Source organism: Stomoxys calcitrans, chromosome 2, assembly GCF_963082655.1.
Source record: "Stomoxys calcitrans chromosome 2, idStoCalc2.1, whole genome shotgun sequence".
In the NCBI taxonomy this organism is placed as follows: domain Eukaryota; kingdom Metazoa; phylum Arthropoda; class Insecta; order Diptera; family Muscidae; genus Stomoxys; species Stomoxys calcitrans.
The window spans coordinates 210,322,093-210,346,572 of NC_081553.1; the positions used below are offsets into that span (position 1 = coordinate 210,322,093).

Below are 24,480 nucleotides of genomic sequence, written 5' to 3' on the forward strand. Positions count from 1 at the left end.
GAATACCTTCCTTAAACCTAATTTCTTCTATTCTCACTCTCTGGCGCTTGTACTCTCATCATGGGCTTTAAAACAAACTCTACTTCTGCTTGCAATTTCAGATTTATCTGTGGATAAACTCAACATTACAACAAGAAAAAACCAGTCATTGTTTATTAGGCTTGTTGTTGTAGCAGTAGTTGTTGTTGCTGGCAACTACGTCTTAAGCCTTTAAGCATGGAACGCCGCCGCCTCACATTATATTTCCCATCTATTGTATGTAGTATGTACCACCATACAATACGGGCTTTTATTCGTATTCGTGTTATTATGGTTTTCTTATTATTGTTGTTTTTGTTTGTGTTTCTCTGTTTTGGTTTTCATTCAACAATTTGTGGCCACCACAGACTTTTCTTTATAATTTGATTCACCTCTATTTATGTGATGTGCGATTCGTGAGTGATTTAATTTTTCCACGCACGTCCCCATTCGTCTCATCATTTTGATTATGTATCTTTGTGGAGCCTCTTGTAATTGTTGTTATCTTTTTAGACCATACTAAAAAGCAGCGAGCAGCTGAGAGGAATAAAGGCAAGCATGCACACACACACACACTGAGTAGCATAAGATATAATCATCTTCAATGAATTAAAAACAATAGACAAGATTAAAGTTGGTTATGTTGCTTTCATAAATTAACAAAAACTAATCATGTAGAGGGAAGAACAATAAATTGATCAATAAATTAGATTATGTATTTTGAAACATACATTTAATTTTCAATGATGTCACCCCCATCAGGAGAGAGGAAAGGAGTTTAATAATTTAGGTTTGACATATATCTCTCTCTCTCTCGCAAGAAAACAGCTGACTCTTGTAGTCTAAACGAATTTGTGGATATTGTAGAGTTTTGCGCCAATCTGTACATCTGAATCGAACGATTGTTACAGTTTGAAGTTTGATTTCAATATTTAAATACCCAAGAGTTAAATTAAATAATTCATAAATGAATGAGAGATTTATACTAAAAGCAGGTCTACGGAGGAGAGTTTTTTTTATGAAAATCAAAACTGTCAATTTATAGAAAAATTAGGTAGTAGCGAAATTATTCACACACATAGTACATATATCTCTGGAGAAATCGGTTAATGTCTAGTGTTTTAATAAATCCAATATATCTCGAGTTTTTGCATTAATTCAGTTGTAAATACCAAATACAAATTAGGTTAAATGTTGTTAACTTGAAGAGTCACCATATTGTCGTTACACTTTAGTCTTACAGCCAAAACTACAAACTTTTTGCCACTCGATTCGTTCTTTAAAATTTTTAAATCAGCTATTGTCTCTTTATGGAATCAGCTGATTTCGATGAGTTGGCGAATCAAGTGTCAAATATTTTGTGGTTTTGACCGTTATAGTGTCCATCGTGAGAGTTCACTATCTGAATGAATAACATGCTGATAGACTGAATGTCAGAAGTTATGGTCTATGAAGAAGCAGAAAGGACATGGAGTGAAAGAGAATTATAGAACATCTGGTTAAGAAGAGGGTGCGGATTATAATACGCCCTACGCGGAAATTTCACGATGGCATTACCATGCTTTTTACCTTATCCCAAATCGTTTTTCATTCTATTCCCCTAAGTCGGTTCAATGTGTTAACATATTAACATCTAGTATTTGGAATATGTTAGCCTCGAAAGCCGGGGAATGACCCGAAATCATCCAATTTCTTGGTGTCTCTCTCGTAGGTTCAACAAATGCCATTGCTTGCCACACCTATTCTACACAAAAGCTTTCGTAGTCCTTTTGTGCCCCATAATGATACTGATCTCCCTCTGACTTTGCCTTAGCAATAGCCATCTTTTGTCATAATACGCAACTCTCGCATGTTCAACACATGCCATCGCATGCCGCACCTATTCTGTACAAAAGCTTCCGTAGTCGTGTTGTGTCCCGTAATGATATTAAAATTAGAGGCCACCGTAGCGCAGAGGAAGCATGTCCGCCTATGACGCTGAACGCCTGGTTTCGAATCCTGGTGAGACCATCAGAAAAAATTCTCAGCGGTGGTTTTCCCCTCCTAATGCTGGCAACATTTGTGAGGTACTATGCCATGTAAAACTTCTCTCTAAACAGGTATCGCGCTGCGGCACGCCGTTCGGACTCGGCTATAAAAAGGAGGGCCTTATCATTGAGCTTAAACTTGAATCGGACTGCCCTCATTGATATGTGGTAAGTTTGCCTCTGTTCCGTAGTGGAATGTTCATGGGGAAAATTTGCAATGATATTAAAATCCGTACTGATATCCTGACTTTCCCTAAGTATTAGCTTTGTGTTGTCATGATCCGCATCCCCCAAATAATGAATGCGTTCTTTCGATTGTTTCATCGATCCACAGAATAGATATATCCGACATCCACACCACTAAACGGATATGAATTATTGCAAGTTACATCACTTTTTAACCCATAAACGCGGAATAGGTAGAAAAATAACCAAAAGAAAATTCCAGCTGGAGTTAGGAAAAAAGTATCCCATGGTTGGTCATGGAACAGAGGTCAGCATGTCCACCAACGGGAGTAAAAACTGGTGTTCGAATACTGTCGAGAAGATCAGACAATTTTTTCAGCGGCGTTTATCCCCGCTTCTACTTAAAGAGATTTCGTAGGTGCCTCACCATTGAGTTTAAACTTAAATCGGACATGCACTCATTAATATGTGAGCAATTTGCTGCCTTTTCTTAATAATCCATCCTATCTTAGACTTGTTCCGTTTTAGTATTGTCAAAGTTTTTAACGATTTCAGATAAATAACTCAATTGTTCCAATAAAATTCATTAAGTTTCTAAAACACTATAAAAAAAATTGCCATTGGTGTCCTTTATGTCACTGTTTAAAGAAGAATTTCATGGTACTAACCTAATCCAAAGCGTTTTTTAATCTTTTTCAGCAGATGCATTTTCTTTTTTGAATTCATTTTATCCTTTTCATGGTGAGGATCCATATTATGATGCTGCACATGCAAATGATGGTGATGATGATGATGATCCATGACCAAGACTTGACCACCAGTGCCTGAGCTTTGTGTCATATAACCAGCGGGCATTTCGGTAAGACCCATAAGTCCACTTTAGCGAATGCTTTATTCAAATGGGTGTCACTGCACTGTTTTAAATGATTTAGTACAGGGTTTGTTGTTTAGTTCCGTGTTAACAACAAATTATACTATTTTCATAAAAAAAAACACTTTTTTTAATTTGCACAGTTTCTTAATACATTTTTGAAAATTTTGTTGTTTTTGATGTTTCTGTGTGTGTACAATTTTAATCAAAAAGATATAAAATTTTGTGCTTTATTTTGGTAATCCTTAAAGGGTTTTCTTGTGGATTAAATCCGTGTGATGGTTTTGCTGTATTATTATTGCATTTATAAATAACCCCTAACAAACAATGTGTGTCCAAGAGTCAATCGAACACATGTAGCAAACATATAAAATCCCTTGAGTCTTAAGTATGAGCATCTAATTTACCCGACCGAAAAATTTAGACAGCTCTCTACTAAAAACTAAAACTCGCGCAAACCAAAGATACTTCGATCTTTACGCTGTGACGTGAAAATTGTAACTGAACTAAACATTTTACACCCAGCGACCCTCAACTGAATCGCACAATTTAAACACCACACATACACTGACATTATCAAGAACCAAGCCAACAACTGCTGCTGCTGTAGGTGTGTGTTTCTTTTAGGCTATAACATAAACATAACAGGAGTGTGTTACCTTAGGTAGATGATTTTATATTTGGTAGATACTACAAACATAGGAGGACACACAATGGAAAACGCAAGCGACCCTCTTTCACACAGCCGTTCTTTCATTTATTTATTTATTCTCGTAGAGTGCTTGTGTGCGTTTGTAGGTTGGCAAAAGCAGCTGTTTGAAGTTATGTTGTTTTGTTTTTATTTCATTCTCTTATTTTTAAATCAAATTCTCTCTTTTCAATATTGTTGCTATATAGGGTTACCCTAACTATTAAATGTATCATGCGATGAAAATAAATGCACTTTTTTAGTATTACCATTTACAGCGACTAGGCAGTTGATAAAATAGGCAAGTTGAGGCGAGTGTCATAATTATGTTTCCCACTACAAGCTTTAGTCTTCCAAAATAAAATATAACTATGCTATAACAACGGAAAATCCATTTATCCGCACATAGCAGACTATCACTTGTACCTATCTAACATAACCTTCCTACATACAGGGAGGTGAAAATACTTTAACTTTTACTCGTTACTTTTGTGGGATTTGTTTGCCGAATTGCATTTTTCAACGCAACGCACTAAAAACAGTATACTAAACCATTTTCGCTTTCACAAATTACTTTTGGATACAATTAACAACCAGTGCTACCACCCTGAAACACTAAACTCATAACAAAAATCACCTTAAGATATAGGACATACACATTAATGCAGTTTGAGCATTCAGCTTTTGCTTTGGCTTATACTTTCCCAATTTTGTATAACCTTTTTTAGTAGTAAGGGGTAGCTGATACAAAGTGCAACCAAGCTCATATTGGTATATCTGTTAAACTAGAAATGAAATATTCGATACTACGACTGCACTCCGTGTAGCATGCCACTATCCGCAACCTGTGGACGCGTCCGTAGCTCCCAGTTAAACTTTTCTTGATAATGTGAAACACCACACAGATTGGAGTTCAAAGCTCCACCTGTGTGGTACTCACAATTATCCCGTGCCGGTGTGGAATCAGCCATTTAAGACTTTTCCTATGGAGAGTTAAGCAGGACGATTTGGCGGTGAAGTCCAGAAGACTGACGTCAATAAACTTGGTTAACCCGAAGCCTTTCGGGTCGACGCAGTCCGAGTTAAGGGAGTGGGCGATGAATTAGCATGCAACCCTGTGGAACAGCGAAACGGTCGGAAGACCAGGCTATTACTGAAAGGAAGCTAAAGAAGGTCAGTATAGCTATTAGCATCATAACAGGACACATAGGACTGCGAGCTCACTTACGTAAAATCGGTGCGGCAAGTGATAGCATGTGTACGGCATACGGGGAAGATGTTGAGACGTTGGAGCATTTCCTTTGTCATTTCCCGGCTTTCGCATCTAACAGATACCTGCACTTAGGTGGAGACACAATACCAGACATGAACCAACTTAGGGGAGTGGTATTGAAAACAATAAAGGATTTTGTAAGTTGCACGGAATTCCTAGCTTAAAATTTTCTTTTTAGAGGTTAGAGCGCACAACAAGCCGATTACTGGCTTAGGCGTATATCCATAGCAGCATGGGCGGATTAATATCTGCACCCTCTTTTCAACCCAACCTAACAGGACGCCGTTTAGGCTCGGCAAGAAGTGGGGTCTGATCATTGGCCTAGAGCTTTAATTGGATTACTCATTGATATGAAATAAGTATTTCTTGTTCCTTAATAGAATGTTTGTGGGAAAATGTTTGTTAAATGAAATAGCCTGCTACACTACTAACAAAAAGAGACAGAAAAGTTGTGATCTTTTTAAATCAATTTTAATTCTACAGAAAGAGTTAAAAGGGCTAACTAAGAAATACAATGCGCTTCTTTGCAACTAGCTGGTATATTTTCGGCGTTTTGTGTCCTCAAAAGCACCAAATCTAGTTTGAAAAGTTGGCATCTCTGGTCAAGGCAAAATGTGGTCATATCGAGTAAAATTGAATGGAATCTGATATTCTTTTATTTGAACCGTAAATTTTTTTTTCAAAAATAAGTTGTCATATCGATTGGAACACTTTGTGTCAGCTATCCTATACATATATTGAAATTTAGCTTGAAATTCTGGACATACACTCAGGGGAATTTCTTATTAAAAATAGCTTAAAAGGGAAAGCATTAATTTTTTTGTTAAAACAGTTGTTACTCACAGTTATTTTTTATTTTCTACAAATTGACTAAAAATTGAGTCTGTTTAGAAAATAGATTGCCACTCTAACCTAACCTAACCCATATTTCTGGGTATAAAAAGTCATTTTGCCCTTCTATTTATGAATAAAAGCTCCTCCTTCCACTATTGGGTAAATTGCAATTAAAATCTACTTTTTTCTGTCGCACTACCTCTTGGCAACTCTAGTTATATTAAGAGAGAGTAGTACTCTCTTCATTTTAAAGAAAAAAAAATTGAGTTGTTGTATTTGCCTATGAGTGTGTATGAGTGAATGTATCTGTGATAGCAATTTGCCTCCCTTATAAAAATGATAAATGTTGTTGTTATTTACTGGTACACTCACTGCATGAGTCGAAGGTGTTCCATAGTTTTTGTAGGAATTTTGCAGATGTCAGGTCACATTTTAGATCATCTCGTGCACAACAGCTACATTCATACACACAGGGAAAAAAGTTGTTGTATAAATTGCAAATATTATCAGACCCACACACATACACCAACTATAGCACCACTGCACTGTCATGAGGAATACCTACTCTGGCCATGAGTGCAAAATGGATATTTTTAGTTTTAGGTTTTAGCATGAATATTTCCTTGGTATCTCGGATGTTTTTCTTCTCAGTTGGTGGTTGATGAACTTCTTGGGAATAGGAAAAAGACAACATTGTATAATTAGTCGTATCGTCAAGATGAAATAGCTGTTTTTCCTCTTATTCTATACCGCTTTCCCATAAAATCGGATACAAACTTCGATGTGGGCTTTTTAAATTTAATTACATTTAGAGGATCTTATTTTTAGAAAGTAAATGTCTACAAGAGTAGCTATTAATCAATGTTTGGGGGGAATTAAAACGATAAAGCAAAGACAACAGAAATTTTATTTCCCTTAATTTTTTGATTTTGAAAATTGAAAGAAAATAAAAATCCATTACATCAAAAAAATCTCCTTATTTTACTTGCTTGAAGCATTGGATATTTTTATACTATTTCTTTTAAATTTGGAATAGTAAGTTGTTAGCAGACCAAGCTCTCTATTTTACTTCCAGCCTAAAAGGTCGAAGTTTTCATTTTATTTCGATGAAATATGGAATGGTGAATTGCTTTAGCCCGTTCTAAATCAATGCAAAGTATGATCGAATTTTCAAAAAAGGTAATGACCCGTTATTTATTCATACGGTTAAATAACTGGTGGAACCCATTCCTTTTCATACCCATCACCACAGCACCTCATAAAGTATGTATGTATATTCTTGATCGTATTGATATTCTATGTCCGACCATCCGTCTGTGGAAATCACGATCATTTTGCACAGATACTTCTTAGTGATGTAGAACACTAGAGATTGCAAATGGACCATATGGGTTCAGATGTTGATATAGCTCTGAGTTCAGTGGAAACTTTCTGTCCAAATAAAACCTGACAGAAAACAGAGGCCACCGCGGCGCAGTGATTAGCATGTCCACTCATGACGCCTGGGTTAAAACCCCGGCATAAACATAAAAAAAATTTTCAGCGATGCTTATCCCCTTATTAATGTTGGCTACATTTGAGAGGTATCCTGCCATGTTATAACTTCGCTACGAAGTGTTATCGCGTCGTTCGGACTCGACATAAAAAGGAGGCCCCTTTTATCAGTGAGCGTAGATTTCAGAGAATAGAAATGTTTGCTGCGATGACATTTAAAAGATGTATATGCACATTAGGCTACATCCAATCGACAAAGCTCATCAGCGGATCCCAAGAGACTGGAAAATAATTTTGAGTTGAAGACGGTTGCTCTCGGTCTAACCTGTGCACCGTTTTGAGCGATTTGGACGCTCTTTCAACTCGGTTCTGATTCTGAAAATTAATATCCCAATGTTGCAGAAACATTGAGAAAAGAGACATACAGGGTGGCTGATGAAAGCCGCTACCAAAAAAAAATGTAATAACTTTTTTTCTATTTAATAATAATAATTTAATAATTAATTTAATTAATTAATTAATTAATTTAATTAATAATAATTTAATAATTAATTTAATTAATAATAATTTAATAATTAATTTAATAATTTAATTTAACATGAATAAAAGAAAAATGTATTCCATACACCGAAAAAAAAATGTAGCAATATTCATCATTGTAGCAATATTCATCAGCCACCCTGTATATCGACGACATTTTGTTTTGGAGGTTTCTCTATAGGGCACACTGTTCGAGCGCAAGAGGGCTTAAGCTCAGTCCTTAAGCAGGCAGAGTAAACTCTGCCTCTCGTGAAACCTACTGCAAACGACGAAACGGATTAATCCAATTTACAAAACCACCATGGACCTTAGTGACATACAAATCGCACATCCAAGATACATAAACTCTTACCCAGGAAGACATGGCGACATGTCCCTGTTCATGATAAACCACAGTGACCTCGGAACTAAAGGTTACAGGATCTCAACTGTAATTTGTTGGCTGACAAACCCACCATCAGAATGGCTCAACCGAAATCCTTTCAGGACTCTGACATCTGAAAAGTTTTTCTTCTTCTCCTCCGAGTTTTGAGAGTAATTTCTTACATATTCCGTTTCTACCATAATTACCGCGAGCAATTTTTTTGCCATTCTCACGCAAGATGAACTAACATTCACGAAATAGTCTCATAATGTTAGCCCAACTTAAACGGTACCCTGAGAATTATAAGTGAATCAGCAGATCTGAGGGATTAGCCTCACCCAAGATGAACTAACATTCACAAAATAGAGTTTTTTCATGATAGATGTACAATAACACCGGCATTTCAAGTCACTAACATCGATTTTTCCGGACTTTTTGACATTAAAAGTTTCTCGCCACGCTGTTCCTTACTCTTAAAGGCTATGTCAACATATTTGTATGTTTCTCCACAAAGGCCGTACATTTATGTTCGCCATTTGAAACCGCTTTTTCTCAATTACTTGGGAGGCCAGGCCTACCTCGGAAGGTAGTTTCGGATAATGGCAGACATTTCGTGGGGGCCATTTGCAAGCTACTTGGGGTTTTCAAGAGTTTCATCCAAGAAGCAGCAAGCGACGTATTTAAGAAATACTCGCCTCATACTCCTCATATGGGTGTACGTTAGGAGTCATCCGTCAAGAGTTTCAAGTACCTCTTTAAACGATTGGCTGGGGCTCACTTTCTCACCTTCAAACAGTTTGCTACCGTTCTTGTGCGGAGCGAAGTGGGCTTGAATTCGCGTCCAATTTCTACTGTCTTTGGAGACCGAACGACCCAAATAGCTTTAACTCTCGGACACTTTTTGAAAGGCTCATTAATCGTGGTAATTTCGCGAGAAACACAAGAATTGCATATGTAAGGTCATTACACGACCTATCCAAAAATTGTATCTTATACCCTTGTTGGACCAATACAATATATCATTAAATGGATTGTAATGTATATTCTTGTTTCGTCGTACATTACTCTAACTAATAAAGAATATCTTATCATCTCATATTCATTTCGCATTTGCCATTTTACCATTTCACCGACATCTCACTAGGTTAGGTTGAAAATAGGGTGCGGATATAAATCCGCTCATGCCACTATGGACATACACCTAAGCCAGTAATCGGCTTGTTGTGCGCTCTAAAAACTAAAAAATAACCTCGAATGAAAAAATTTTAAGATAGGAATTCCGTGCTACTTACAAAATCGTTAATTAGTTTCCACACAACTCCCCTAAGTGGATTCATGTCTGGTATTGTGTCCCCACCTAAGTACCGGTGTCTTTTAGCCGCGAAAGCCGGGCAATGACATAGGAAAACCTTCAACGCATCTCATTAACATTTCTCTATTTTCTTCTAAGTCAAAAAAGGGCCCAATCTGAGATATTACCCAAAGTTTGTCATGATGAGGCAGACGGGTAGCTGTACCGGCACATAGTTATTGTTGCAATTGCCTTGCACGAGCCAAACCATCGAGGAATGTAAATCAGCCGGAACTTGTCGAATGTTTGGATTTCAGCACAAGACTATGTTGCGCCCACGAAAATTCACCGTGCAACAAAAGTAATCCAACACTTCGACCAAATCCATTCAATCTCGGCTACAAAAGCAACAGCCTCCAAGATCCAAGGCTTCCACCAAGCCTCAGAAGTCAGCAAAAGACTGGTAAGTCGCAACAACAGAAGCATACAAAGAAGCCATCAACCGCCTTAACCAAACGACTTAATCCTCTCGAAAGCTATAAAGTGCTTGGCGATCGTATTATGCGTTACACCCTCAAACTTTGCGTAAACCTAAGGTGCCATGGACAAAGTTGCGTTTGTCCCTAACTTAAGTTTAAATGTAAATAATTGTGACATTTATTATTGCTCTAACTGAATTGTAAATATTATTGTGAATTATCTATAAGCTAAGATTGTGAATTGTCATTTAGTTCTAAGTTTGCTATTGAAGTATAAGATAATATAAGTCATTGTGAATTATTTGTCTTAAAGAGTTTAGTACATTCGATTTGTCGTTGAGACGTTTATGATTTCACTTTTTCAACAATCGCAGGTAAAGTGAGCGCACGCACACAATGCCCATCTTCTTTCATTTCCCAATACTACACAAACATATTTTGTATTCCTGATACACCGAATACTAACCGGAACAGTTTTTATTCCCTTTTGCATGAGGAATAATAAGTGTCAAACCCACAGGGAATTCCGCCAATCACGTCGAAGTTTAAAAGTCCACACACATCACTCACCCCCGCGCCACGTCTACCTTTTTTCTTTCTCTACTGGTTATAACTAACTTTTATTGAAATGTTTTGCCAATAATTGCAAACATTCAAACGAATAATTGTTACAGAGGTATCAAAATATATGTTTGAAACAAAGAAAAAGCAAAACGTAATCTGCATACAATGGAAACGAATTCCCAATAACATGTCTTGAAATAAATAATTAACTTGTTTATAAGCTTAAAAAGAAAGTTTAATTATATACTTGGTCTTTTGGTAGAGGATTGATCACATAAGGTATTCATTCTTAAGAAGGTTGATCGACCAAGACTTTGATGAGCTACTTAAAAATAACTTCACATGCTTCATTTGAATAAATGGTTTTATATGTATATTTCAAAATATAACAATGGTTGCATGTCAAGTCAAAGCTGCAAGCACTTATCCCATGTCTAACGAATGAGTGTGAACGCTTCTTCACTCCCCAATGTACAAAAATGAGATTTTTGTTTTTATATTTATACTAACCCGCCGGAAATGTCAATCCCCTGACTGGCATATTGCAAGGTGGCGGATAAGGCAGGATTTGGAAAGGCTTCCTACTGCAGCTCAGCAAAGTCTAGTTCTTGTGCAGTGTTCTAGAAGGATTCTAGCACGCCAAACTCTTTGAGGGGGAAATTACACTGGAAGATGGTGGAACTACTGATGAAGACGCACTTTCCAACTAGCCAGGAGGAGGTTAGCGGTATTCCAATATCCACAGAAGCTGCATATATGGAAGACCCTATCGGTGATATTAAGGGGAAGATATTGTGGGCGTCGCACATTCTAGCCATTTAAATCGGCTGGACCAAGCGGAATCCTCCCGGCGATGCTGCAGGAATCTCTGGGAGTTTCTCAGTCTTGGCTGGAACGGCCGAGAACATGGAGAGAGACCAGGATGGTCTTTATACCCAAGGCGGGAAAAATAAAACACAGGACCATCTGTCTGTCATCGTTTTAACCCAAAATACTGATAGACCTTAAGGTGAGGGGTAGACTGGCGCCGGGGACCTTCAGTGGGGCTCAGCATGCATATCTCAAAGGTAGCTTCGTGAAGTCCTATATGCAATGCTACAAGAAGTCGAGTCGCTCATTCAAAAGAAAGAGTACGCGATGGCTGCCTTCTTGGATATTGAGGGGGCATTTAACAACGTAAAGAGGGTGACAGTCGCAGTCCGAACGGCACGGCGGTCCACCTAGACCTGGCAAAATATCGATGGCACTATCGATATTTTATTTCTTGTTGGAATATCGATTGCTATTTTTCCTATCGTTACTATCGGAAATGGAAAGCCAAGAAAGTCTTAGAGATGTCTGTGATTGATATAGACCTTTTAGATTTAATAGTCATATGCCATTTCTAGACTTTATAGGATTTCCTCCATAGGATATATAACAAGAACTCTGAGAAATGTTTTATAAATGTCCACTTAAATTAGTGCATTCTAGCAGTGGGTAATTTATTTGCACACACACATACATATTTATGTATTGATATAACGCATCGAAACGGTCATTTATCATATTCTTTTGCATTATTAAGTTTTTAATCATTTTTATTAAAATTTACTTCCGTTTTCCGCTTCCTTCTTTGCAAATGCACATTCAAATATTTGCGTTCTTACCCACACATAAACTCTCACATACATGCATATGCACAATTTAACATCTTGTCAGATATCCTTTTACCAGCAAAAACCTTTTGCATTCGTTAAAGGTCCGTTTAATGCGTGGCACACTTATCGCTATCTTGGCAGGCAGCATTGCACCTTTTCGATTTTCGATTTTTGTTGTTGTCTTGATGCCAATCTTGTTGAGCGAGAGCGCATGCATGTATTTGTGTGTAAGAACGACAATCTGTTGTTGGCTCTCAGTATTTGACTTATCTCTTTCTACAATCAGTCACATTCTGTAAGTGTGTAGGTAAGAGAAAATGGAAGCATATTAAGAGACAGTGAGAGTACACCATGTCCCTCTTCGCCTTCGACTTTAACTTGATGAAAACTCTCAAGATCTGCCATCAAACATCTGCTCCTGTCTTTTGAAGAAGGAGTCGACGAGTCCTTAGCATTGTCCTTTTCAACATCGAAGCTAGTTTTATGAACAGTTGTTTTTATAGTCATTTTAATATTTATGTTTATCGATTAAGCGAATATGCATTGGATGGCATGTGTTCGTTATAGTTTTAATTTATGGCAAGCAATTTGTAGGACACGTTCTTATTTAAATTTTTTTTTCGAAATTTATCTCACACTTTCATAGTGCAAAAAGTGAATAAGTCTATGAATATGATGAAGAGTGTAGGATATTTTATGGTAATTAACAGAGTAAGCTATCGCTTTAATATATGATAAAACAAGTAAAAACGTGCTGGATTCCACTAAAAGTTTCCTCTTATTAACTCAGTTTGTAATTGAAAGCAATTAAAGCAATTAAATCGGAATTGATTGCGGATTCTATAGTCTCAAGAATATTTGTATTTAAGGGCCTATATCAATATATAGACCAATTCGGATTATACATGGCACCGATACTGGAATTCATAACAGAAGTTTTTGTGACAAATTTCAGGCAAATTGGGTTCGAGTCGGCTATATCTGTTTATAGACTCGAATCAGATGTTGGAAGTTCGAACGGAAGTCCTTGGGCCAAATTTCAGCCAAATCGAGCGAAAATTGAGGCCTCTAGACGCTAAAGAATTCAAAACTGGGCATCGGTTTTCGGTTTATATGAGAGCTGTATCCAAATATGTACCGATATGGCCCATTTGCAATCCCCAACAACCAAATGGGATGAAAATTGAGGCGTTTAGGTGCACAAGAAGTCAAATCCGGGGATCGGTTTAAATAGGAGTTATATTAGTTAATAAAGCGATTGGGAAAATATTTGGTACGAATGCTGGGAGTCAGAACAGAAGTTCTTGTGCCAAACTTCAGCCAAATCGGACGAAAATTGAGGCTTCTAAGTGCCCATGAAGTCAAATCGCTCAGGCTGCATATTGAACGTCATATGTGTATAACACATAACAAAATTAAGACAAATCTGTTAAAAATTGACACTGCTGGCAGCTCAAGAATTGGAGAATCTGTTTACATGGGGGTTATGCCTATTTGCCCGATCGGGGAAAACTAAAACTTCTAGGGGCTTTAGAAATCAAATCAGGGAACCGTTATATATATTCACTTATAAACGTCGGAGTGTGTTTGTTTGTCAGTCTGTCTATCTGATTTTTTGTTATGCATAGACTCGAAAGCGGCTGAACCGATTTTCTTGAAAAGTTCGCAGATTATGTATGATGGTCTGCAAGGAATAATAGGATATATAATTTTTTGATATTGGAAAGGGGCGGACCCTACCCTTATCCCAACCACCACCAAAAAAAGAAAAGTCGACCCATCGAGACAAAATGGGACTCAAATGAAAGGTATTTGAAAGTAGAATACGAAACCTATACGCAAATTTGGGATGAAGTCCTAGGGGACCGCTCCACTCAAAAACCATCCCAAACGCACATGAAGATCAGTCGGGACAATATGGTGCTCAAATTAAAGGTATTTGAGAGTAGAATAAGAATGTGATGTCAAAATTCGAGCACAAGTCCCAGAAGGGCTGATAGTTGTTCGGGCGTAAAATGAAAATTTGGTTTCTTAACTAGGAAACACGTGTGGTAGACCGCTCATCCCAACAACCCCTTCAAAATAACCAGGAAAAATGCCGCCAAAACCGACATGTAGGTTGACCGGGACAATATGGGATTCAAATGAAAGGTCTTTGGAAATATAATACGAATCTGTGGGCCGACACAAAAACACCCTAACTTAATTAGATATTAAGTTCAAACAATAAGCTTGCGCCCTGTCCAAAACATCGTTTGATGTTGAACCGGTCGGAGAGGTTATTTTCAATTGTATTTTAGGACCGTGCGTCTACTAGCGTCTTCCTAAAAAATCATATCAATGTTTTAAGAACACTCATGATAATCGCAGGCACGGCTAAAAGACATTTTGAGTTCATATATGCGATAAGGAGGAGTCTCTGTAACTAGCACATATTGTTTTGTCTCCTTCCTTTTGTACGGAACATGGTATTCTGAGGTTACTAGGGTTGATCCCTACACCATACCCAACGTTTGGTCTGGTCGACCTGGCCTAGGGTTTATCCCTACACCATACCCATTGAACTGCGAATTGTGGATAGCCTCTCATCCACCCGAGTAAATCGTAACACAAAAGGCTTTAGTCCCCTAACCACAATTCCACAGCTGCGGATGGCAGCTATAATACAAAGTGCCACTTTCCTCTAAGACAGTAGTATTGATCTTGTACTCTTCTCATGCATCCTCAATTGCACACACACAGCACGCTCTCAGCGAGGAATTCGAACATTTCTAAGTTTTTTCGGAGTATACAAGCGTAATTACTATCCCGACGGTTAAAGCATGTTAAAGACACTGCTGGAAGTTCAGGGGATGTTGGAACAAAGATTATTCTGTACTTGCCTGGTTAAAGGCGATCTTAAGCGTTATCTGGTATCTAAAACCCCCAAACATTTTAGGTTTGAGGGCCTCAACCTAGGGTTAGTGGAAGTTCTAGGGTGATTTATATACATTTGCCCTAGCCAAACTTACAACAATTGCTATGCGTTTCAAAATCGAAATGACTTAATTTCAAGGAAATGTTCTATTGAATTTAAATCCAATTTGTTTTGGTATTTTATTATCAATGTGTGAGGCATAGAACAATTGGACAAGATGGACATTGCTATCGCGTAAATGCACATTAAATATGTAAAGGATAGTGGACATAGGCATCAAGTTGCGTCGTCTGCCCAAAGGCATTTCAGGCATGCAGCCCATAAATAATGAAGGAATTAAAGTGGTAAGTGAAGTAAGCACACGTCTGCTCGCCACACGTCCAATATTTAATTCCACAACAAAAGCAACAATCACAAAACCGAAAAAATACCAACAAAAGCAGCGACATGTATATACATAGACAGAAGAAGACAAAGGCGCATATCAATTGCTGCCGCCGATAAACAGCTAGCTGTTTGTTGTGTTGTTGCTTTTGTTAGTGTGAATAATTGTGATGGTTTCTTGGACTTCGAGACAAACAGCCATGGTCGATAGGAGCAGTTGGCAGTCAATTTACCTTAAATATCGAACGCCAAAGAACCCTTTGCTAAAACGCTTGCTTATGTGTGCAGCAGAGCAAGCGTGTTATCAATAAGAAAGCAAAGTTTACATAAAAACTACGTGTAGTGAGTGTATATGGTGTAGACGACGACATTGCCATTTAAATTTACACCTGGAGTTGAGTTTTTGCAAACATTCGATAGCAGACCATAAAGCAACAACTATAATAAAAACAAAAGAGCAGGACACACAACCACAGTAACCACCACCAACAACAACAAAAACAACTGCAACAAGAGCAAAAACAGATGGAATGATAGGGGTAAAATTATATCAAAGCAAATGATGAGTGAATGCAGCCGCAGAACAGAGAGCAGACATATCCCAAAACTATTGCATGTCACAGACAATAATAACAACAACAATGCCAACAAACACCAGTGGAGCAATAGCAACAGCTAGGACAATATGCTAACTTCAGTCATCCTTCCCATCAGGGTTGGTTGTCCTGGCTGGTTACTGTCTGTTTGGCTGCCTTCCAAAACTGTAAGATATTTTGTCGTTTCTTTATTCCACAACCAGTTGTCGGTGGTAGTTTGTCTGTTCCAAATTCGTTGGTACATTGATGTGGCTATTGTTGTTATTGGTGCTACTTCCTATGCAGTTTTGCCAAAATATCAAGAAAACTAAACCAGGTTGCACGGAAAGGACAACTATGCACAGTGGTATGAAAAACTTCAAAAGGAAATGGTAATAATTATTTCAGAAATTTAAAAATGAATAAAAAAATAACAAGAAAATTAAATGAAAAAAAGTGTATTATGAAAGTGGAGGCAAAAATAAAGGAGAAGTCTATCGGTAAGGAACAAAAAACTAACAAGTAAAAGCGTGCTAAGTTCGGCCAGGCCGAATCATATATACCCTCCAGCATGTATCGCATTTGCCAAGTTCTTTGCCCGGTATCTCTTTATAGGCAAACAAAGTATAATGGATAAGAATAGCTATGCTATTCGAACTATGTCAGTTTATAAACCGATTCGGGCCATACTTGGCTTGGATGTTAAAGACAAAATGTCAACCAAATCGGATAAGAGATCGGTTTGCATGGGAACTATATCAGGCTATGGACAGATTCAGATCGTATTTGGCAAGTATACTAGAGGGCATAGAAGAAGTCACTATTTAGCTAAATCGGATAAGAATTAAGCCCTCTAGAGTCTCAAGAAGTAAAATCGAAAAATCGGTTTATATGGGGGCTAGGGTTGCCCAAAAAGTAATTGCGGATTTATCATATAGTCGGCGTGACAAATTTTTTCACAGCTTGTGACTCTGTAAATGCATTCTTTCTTCTGTCAGTTATCAGCTGTTACTTTTAGCTTGCTTAAGAAAAAAAGTGTAAAAAAAGTATATTTGATTAAAGTTCATTCTAAGTTTTATTAAAAATGCATTAACTTTCTTTTAAAAAATCCGCAATTGCTTTTTGTAAACCTATTCGAACCATACTTGGTACATCCATTAAATGTCGTAAAAGACGTCATAGTACAAAATTTTAGCTAAATCCGAAAAGAATGCACCATTTAGAGGCTCAAAAAGTCAAATCGGGAGGTCGGTTTATATGGGAGCAGACAGACGGCGCACATGGCTAGATCGACTTAGAATGTCAAGACGATCAAGAATATATATACTTTATGTGGTCTTAGATCAATATTTCGAGGTGTTACAAACGGAATAGAGAAGTTAGTATCCCCTTTTCCTATGGTGAAGGATATACAAATGGGGAGAAATTGCCTCGCTTTGAGAAAATTTTCTAAATATTCAGTTTAGGATTACTAGAAATGCTGGTATTTTAGTTACAGTGAGGAGGGTTTTTGTGAAATATGTTAAGCAGTGTTGCCGTTTTTGATAGGTTCCTACCAAAATTGGTAGGTTTTTATTATCTTGGTAGGTTGGTAGGCTGACCTCAATTTTTGAAGGTTTTTTCAACATAAAAATTACTCAAATTCATTTTACTTTCCGTCGTTTCTGTGTATTTGCTAAGAGTGCAGAATAAAACCATGGATGTCAAGAAGCCAAATACTGCTTCAAATTGCAGGAAAAAGGGCGTAATTTCTAATATTGACTGTAACTGGTACGAATGTTAAGGGAACTCTTCCAAATTTCGTAAATTCTTTATAAGAAATGAGGCTTTTATGCGTTCAATGCCTTCAGTCGGACAACAGGGTTTTGTGGAAGGGTCCAATGAAATTTTATCTAAAGACAAAATGAAATGAAATGAAATTTTATGTTAAGACAAAATTTCAAAGAAATTTCATCTAAAGACAAAATTTCAATGAAATTTTATCTAAAGACAAAATGTCAATACAATTTTATCTAAAGACAAAATTTCAATGAAATTTTGTCTAAAGACGAAATTTCAATGAATTTCAATGAAATTTTATCTAAAGACAAATTTCAATAAAATTTTACCTAAAGACAAAATTTCAAACTTACAATTTTAAATAAATTCCAAGAGATTTAAAATTTTAAATAAATTTTCGTTTAAGACCAAATTAAAAAAATTTTAATGAAATTTTTTTTGTGGAAGGGTCCAATGAAATTTTATCTAAAGACAAAATGTCAATACAATTTTATTATTTATTTGTCTTTAGATAAAATTTCATTGAAATTTTGTCTTTAGATAAAATTGTATTGACATTTTCTCTTTAGATAAAATTTCATTGAAATTTTGTCTATAGATGAAATTTCTTTGGACCCTTCCACAAAAAAATTTTATCTAAAGACAAAATTTCAATGAAATTTTATCTAAAGACAAAATTTCAATGAAATTTTATCTAAAGACAAAATTTTAATGAAATTTTATCTAAAGACAAAATTTCAATGAAATTTTATCTAAAGACAAAATTTTAATGAAATTTTATCTAAAGACAAAATTTCAATGAAATTTTATCTAAAGACAAAATTTCAATAAAATTTTATCTAAAGACAAAATTTCAATAAAATTTTATCTAAAGACAAAATTTCAATGAAATTTTATCTAAAGACAAATTTCAATAAAATTTTACCTAAAGACAAAATTTCAATGAAATTTTATCTAAAGACAAAATTTCAATGAAATTTTATCTAAAGACAAAATTTCAATGAAATTTTATCTAAAGACAAAATTTCAATGAAATTTTATCTAAAGACAAAATTTCAATGAAATTTTATCTAAAGACAAAATTTCAATGAAATTTTATCTAAAGACAAAATTTCAATGAAATTTTATCTAAAGACAAAATTTCAATGAAATTTTATCTAAAGACAAAATTTCAATGAAATTTTATCTAAAGACAAAATTTCAATGAAATTTTATCTAAAGACAAAATTTCAATGAAATTTTATCTAAAGACAAAATTTCAATGAAATTTTATCTAAAGACAAAATTTCAATGAAATTTTATCTAAAGACAAAATTTCAATGAAATTTTATCTAAAGACAAAATTTCAATGAAATTTTATCTAAAGACAAAATTTCAATGAAATTTTATCTAAAGACAAAATTTCAATGAAATTTTATCTAAAGACAAAATTTCAATGAAATTTTATCTAAAGACAAAATTTCAATGAAATTTTATCTAAAGACAAAATTTCAATGAAATTTTATCTAAAGACAAAATTTCAATGAAATTTTATCTAAAGACAAAATTTCAATGAAATTTTATCTAAAGACAAAATTTCAATAAAATTTTATCTAAAGACAAAATTTCAATAAAATTTTATCTAAAGACAAAATTTCAATAAAATTTTATCTAAAGACAAAATTTCAATGAAATTTTATCTAAAGACAAAATTTCAATGAAATTTTATCTTAAGACAAAATTTCAATGAAATTTTATCTAAAGACAAATTTCAATAAAATTTTACCTAAATACAAAATTTCAGACTTAAAATTTTAAATAAATTCCAAGAGATTTAAATTTTTAAATAAATTTTCGTTTAAGACCAAATTAAAAAAATTTTAATGAAATTTTCTCCAGTGATCAGATTTTATTGAATTTTTCCCACAAGAAAAATGCAAGGCCTTCTCAAAAGATAACGCCATAATTTTGATAGAATTCGCTCTAAAGGCGGAATTTTGAAAAAAATGTCAATACAATTTTCACTTAAAGTTATAGAAGCTATAGCTTCTCTATAAATCGATATTCTTGAAAACCTGGTATTACCGTAGGCCAAGTATTACAACAATCGTAATTTTTTATAATATATTTTGTTTTGCTTTTTTTGAACATTTCATCACTGTGCGATCTTGAATTGAAATTATTCATAATTTCGTGCTACTTTTGTTCGTTCGATCGGTTATCCTTTTTCAACAATTCTATGGACGACTGGTTGCTTGACTAGCTGCTTCAGTCGTCAAGGCTTGTTGGCTAAAGGTGAATAGTGTTGCTTTCGTTCGATGTCCTTTAATTGTATTGCTGTCTGTTGCATATGCATATCGCAGCGACAACAACTAAATGCGAACAGACAATGATCATCATCATAGTGGTATTTTAGTGGTTATAACAGCTGTCCCGGAGGCTGACACAGGATGCTGCTCGGGCGCATTGCCACAGGATATGAATGTGAATGCATGCATACGCGCCGCCCTCCGTCATCTTTGCTTAATTTCTATTTAAGAGCAACATATTTTTTTAATTTATTTTTGTAGTCCAAAATATTAAGCAAAAATCTCCAAATTCAAAAACGCAATTGTCTGCAAACTTTAGATGAACTTTTTCATCATCATATCCGAGGGATCAAAGATGCATGGATAAACGATTCAACTTGGCTTGTTTGGCAGACAAAAGAATGCTCTCTATCTCTTCTGGTCTTCATTCATTTTTAGCAAAAAGGGAAGAAATGCTCCTTGAACTAAAATTGAGCCATCTGCTTTTAAGTGTCTGTGGGCTCCCCAACTGACCAATTTTCAAACAGAGTAAAAAATGTGGTTGTGGACAACATTTGTTCAACAATTATTTGCACATAATATGCATTTAATTAACAATATAGTCGTAGGACTTCCACTGCTTTTGGAGTTTTGAAGGGATGTCTTTCTTTACTTATGAAGGAAAAACTTCTTAATCTGAACTTGAAATATTCGGTGGCATATGTTTGAAAAATAGTCCATCAGTTCTTGGCTTTTCAACAAAAGCAAAAACAAAATAAATTTCATTTTGATGATAATCTGATAAGTTTGGCTGGCTCTACTGCGGTTTTGGCTTCAACGACTGCTTGCTCACCAAACAAATATTATTTTTCTTAGCCTGTGTAGTGTTTTATCTAAATTTAACACTATATTCATTTCCGCGCATGCGCACACATCCTTTCTTCCTTCCTTCCTTACCCCAACCTCCCTCTCTACTCATTTGATCGCAACCAGCTGCAGGTCATGAAATTCGATCAGTCTGTTACACTTATCATTCTGCTGCTGGCAATTCTAGGTTGAGATTTGTTTTCCAACCAAGTGACAAAAATCTAAATTTATTGAAAGCAAGCAAAGGTGATGCATGTTTAAATACAAGCATTGGAGTGAGTATTAATGGTGGATGGAAAAGCCTTTCTTTCTTAACATAGACAAGTCAGATGTTTTTCGAAAACCATTGACATTTCGTTTGAGATAGCAGGAGTTTTATATGCTAATAGTCATAAAATATGTCTGATGTTAGCATTTGATATTTATTCTTAAAGCTGAAACCTTCTTAAAGGCTGCAATTTCGCCAAGATGTTTACTACTTGATATTGCAAAATGAAAATTTTTCCCATGAATATTCCACTAAGGAACTTGATATTAACAATTGAAGTTTTGTCTTTAGATAAAATTTCATTGAAATTTTGTCTTTAGATAAAATTTCATTGAAATTTTGTCTTTAGATAAAATTTCATTGAAATTTTGTCTTTAGATAAAATTTCATTGAAATTTTGTCTTTAGATATAATTTCATTGAAATTTTGTCTTTAGATAAAATTTCATTGAAATTTTGTCTTTAGATAAAATTTCATTGAAATTTTGTCTTTAGATAAAATTTCATTGAAATTTTGTCTTTAGATAAAATTTCATTGAAATTTTGTCTTTAGATAAAATTTCATTGAAATTTTGTCTTTAGATAAAATTTTATTGAAATTTTGTCTTTAGATAAAATTTCATTGAAATTTTGTCTTTAGATAAAATTTCATTGAAATTTTGTCTTTAGATAAAATTTCATTGAAATTTTGTCTTTATATAAAATTTCATTGAAATTTTGTCTTTAGATAAAATTTCATTGAAATTTTGTCTTTAGATAAAATTTCATTGAAATTTTGTCTTTAGATAAAATTTCATTGAAATTTTGTCTTTAGATAAAATTTCATTGAAATTTTGTCTTTAGATAAAATTTCATTGAAATTTTGTCTTTAGATAAAATTTCATTGAAATTTTGTCTTTAGATAAAATTTCATTGAAATTTTGTCTTTAGATAAAATTTCATTGAAATTTTGTCTTTAGATAAAATTTCATTGAAATTTTGTCTTTAGATAAAATTTCATTGAAATTTTGTCTTTAGCTAAATTTCATTGAAATTTTGTCTTTAGATAAAATTGCATTGAAATTTTGTCTTTAGATAAAATTGCATTGAAATTTTGTCTTTAGATAAAATTGCATTGAAATTTTGTCTTTAGATAAAATTGCATTGAAATTTTGTCTTTAGATAAAATTGCATTGAAATTTTGTCTTTAGATAAAACTGCATTGAAATTTTGCCTTTAGATAAAATTGCATTGAAATTTTGTCTTTAGATAAAATTGCATTGAAATTTTGTCTTTAGATAAAATTGCATTGAAATTTTGTCTTTAGATAAAATTTCATTGAAATTTTGTCTTGGGCTCGAAATAGGGCCCGAATCCGAGGATAGTACACTGGCTCTACAGGTGTGTGATAAGACCAATACTTACTTACGCCTAAGTAGCTTGGTGGACTGCGATGGAGAAAAAGTGCAATGAAACTAACATGTTGTCTTGGCATAGGTGAAGCGATGGGGACCACACCCATTAGGGCACTGGAGAATATTCTAGATATCCGGCACATAGATATACAGATTAAATGAGAGGTAAACACTGCAGCTATGAGACTTAAGGCGGTGGAAGAATGGACAGAGGATAGGAGCAGGTCATACCATCACGATATAATCGAGGCGACGATAGGATGTTTGCGATCGGATACCTGAGATGACACTTGAGATCGAGTGCGAGGCACTGCTTCCCGAGGCACAGTCTTGGATTATCGGAACTCTGTTATTGTCATCTATGAGATCATGATATACAGATGGATCAAAGCTAAAGAACAGAGTGGGTCCTAGAGATTATTCTAGATATCCGGCCCATAGACATACAGATTAAATGTGAGCGGCTGCGGCTATGAGACATAAGGCGATAGGAGAATGGTCAGACGATAGAAGCAGGTCATACCATCGCGGTATAATCGAGACGACGATAGGAAACACGGATGGTTTAGGGGAGGCTTCCGACGGATACCTGAGATGACACCTGAGGTCGAGTGCGCCTCTGCTGCCTGAGGCACAATCTTGGATTACCGAAACTCTGGTGCTACCATCTGGGAGTTCATGCTATACAAATGGATCAAAGCTAGAGGACAGAGTGGGTCTGAGGGTCTTCATTGAGAACTTAGGGACTGAGATCTGTTTTCGACTGCCTAACGATGCGTGACATCGAGTGTGAACATCTTTACGCCTTGGAGTGTAAGAAGGAGAAAAACGCCTTCTCTGACCATGGCACAATACGCATCGTTTAGTTGCCGTGTCATAGTGGAGTAAGGAGGAATGAAAGAGCAGACGATTTGGCAGTGAAAGCCAGAGGATTGCCATCAAGAAACTTGATTAACCCGAAGCCTTTCGCGTCGACGCAGTCCGAGTTAAGGGCACGGCCGGCTAACGGTTTTCACGATCGGGATTTCCCCATAGGATTTCCGTCTTCCTACAGTGTGCATGTAACACTGTGGAACAGCGAAACCGTCAGTAGGACGACGAAAATCCTATGGGGAAATCCGGATAGTGACAAACCCGATTAGGAATATTCCATTCCGATAATGTAGAAACGGTTCTGTGACAAATAATTTCTAATAAAGACGCGCTTGATAATGTTAGAAAAAAGCCAACGAAACGTCGAGCAACAATGAAATAAAATATCTTTTTTTGCCAGTTAGGGCGAAGATCTTTTTAATTTTACAATGTTGGTTTGTTTCTCTTTCGAGACGAGCTCAATGATCGTAACTTTTTTTGCAATGGAAAAGGAAAGCACGATATCACCACACACACCAACCACTATAGGTCGCGCAATCTCACGACAGCCGGATATACATACCGGATTGACCCGATGGTACGCGTTTCGTCATTTGGTTACAGTAACGCATCGCCCATATTAGGTGTGAAGGCTTCAAGGGCTGCACGTTGGTATGTTGTACTTATGTCGTATTTATAGCGAAAACGTCTCTATGATATAAATACCACATTACCCACGACCGACAAACTTGCATGCTAGCTGTTCCTTTCCCAATGCATGTGCTTGTCTAATGGCAGATTTTTTTTTGTCTACACAATTACACTGCTCCCTGGCATACACATAATTCTGTGCATCTTTTGGACGTTGCATTGATGGCTTCGAACACTAGACAAAGGCAACGGCTCTCG

The 24,480-nt window shown here is 35.6% G+C and overlaps 1 protein-coding gene across 2 annotated transcripts in view; it reads right to left on the reverse strand.

Annotated features, from left to right (window-relative positions):
• The window catches only part of LOC106087206 (protein neuralized), a 68,705-nt gene that overhangs the window by 31,517 nt on the left and 12,708 nt on the right, over positions 1–24,480 (reverse strand). Inside the window, exon 1 of one of the 2 annotated variants that reach the window (XM_013252171.2) lies at positions 2,900–3,573. The exons of the other annotated variant lie outside the window; for it this stretch is intronic. Within the exon in view, the coding sequence (XP_013107625.2) occupies positions 2,900–3,101 (202 nt within the window). The 5' untranslated portion in view covers positions 3,102–3,573. Of the gene's footprint in view, positions 1–2,899; positions 3,574–24,480 lie in introns of those variants that run through there. 2 annotated transcript variants of the gene reach the window in all.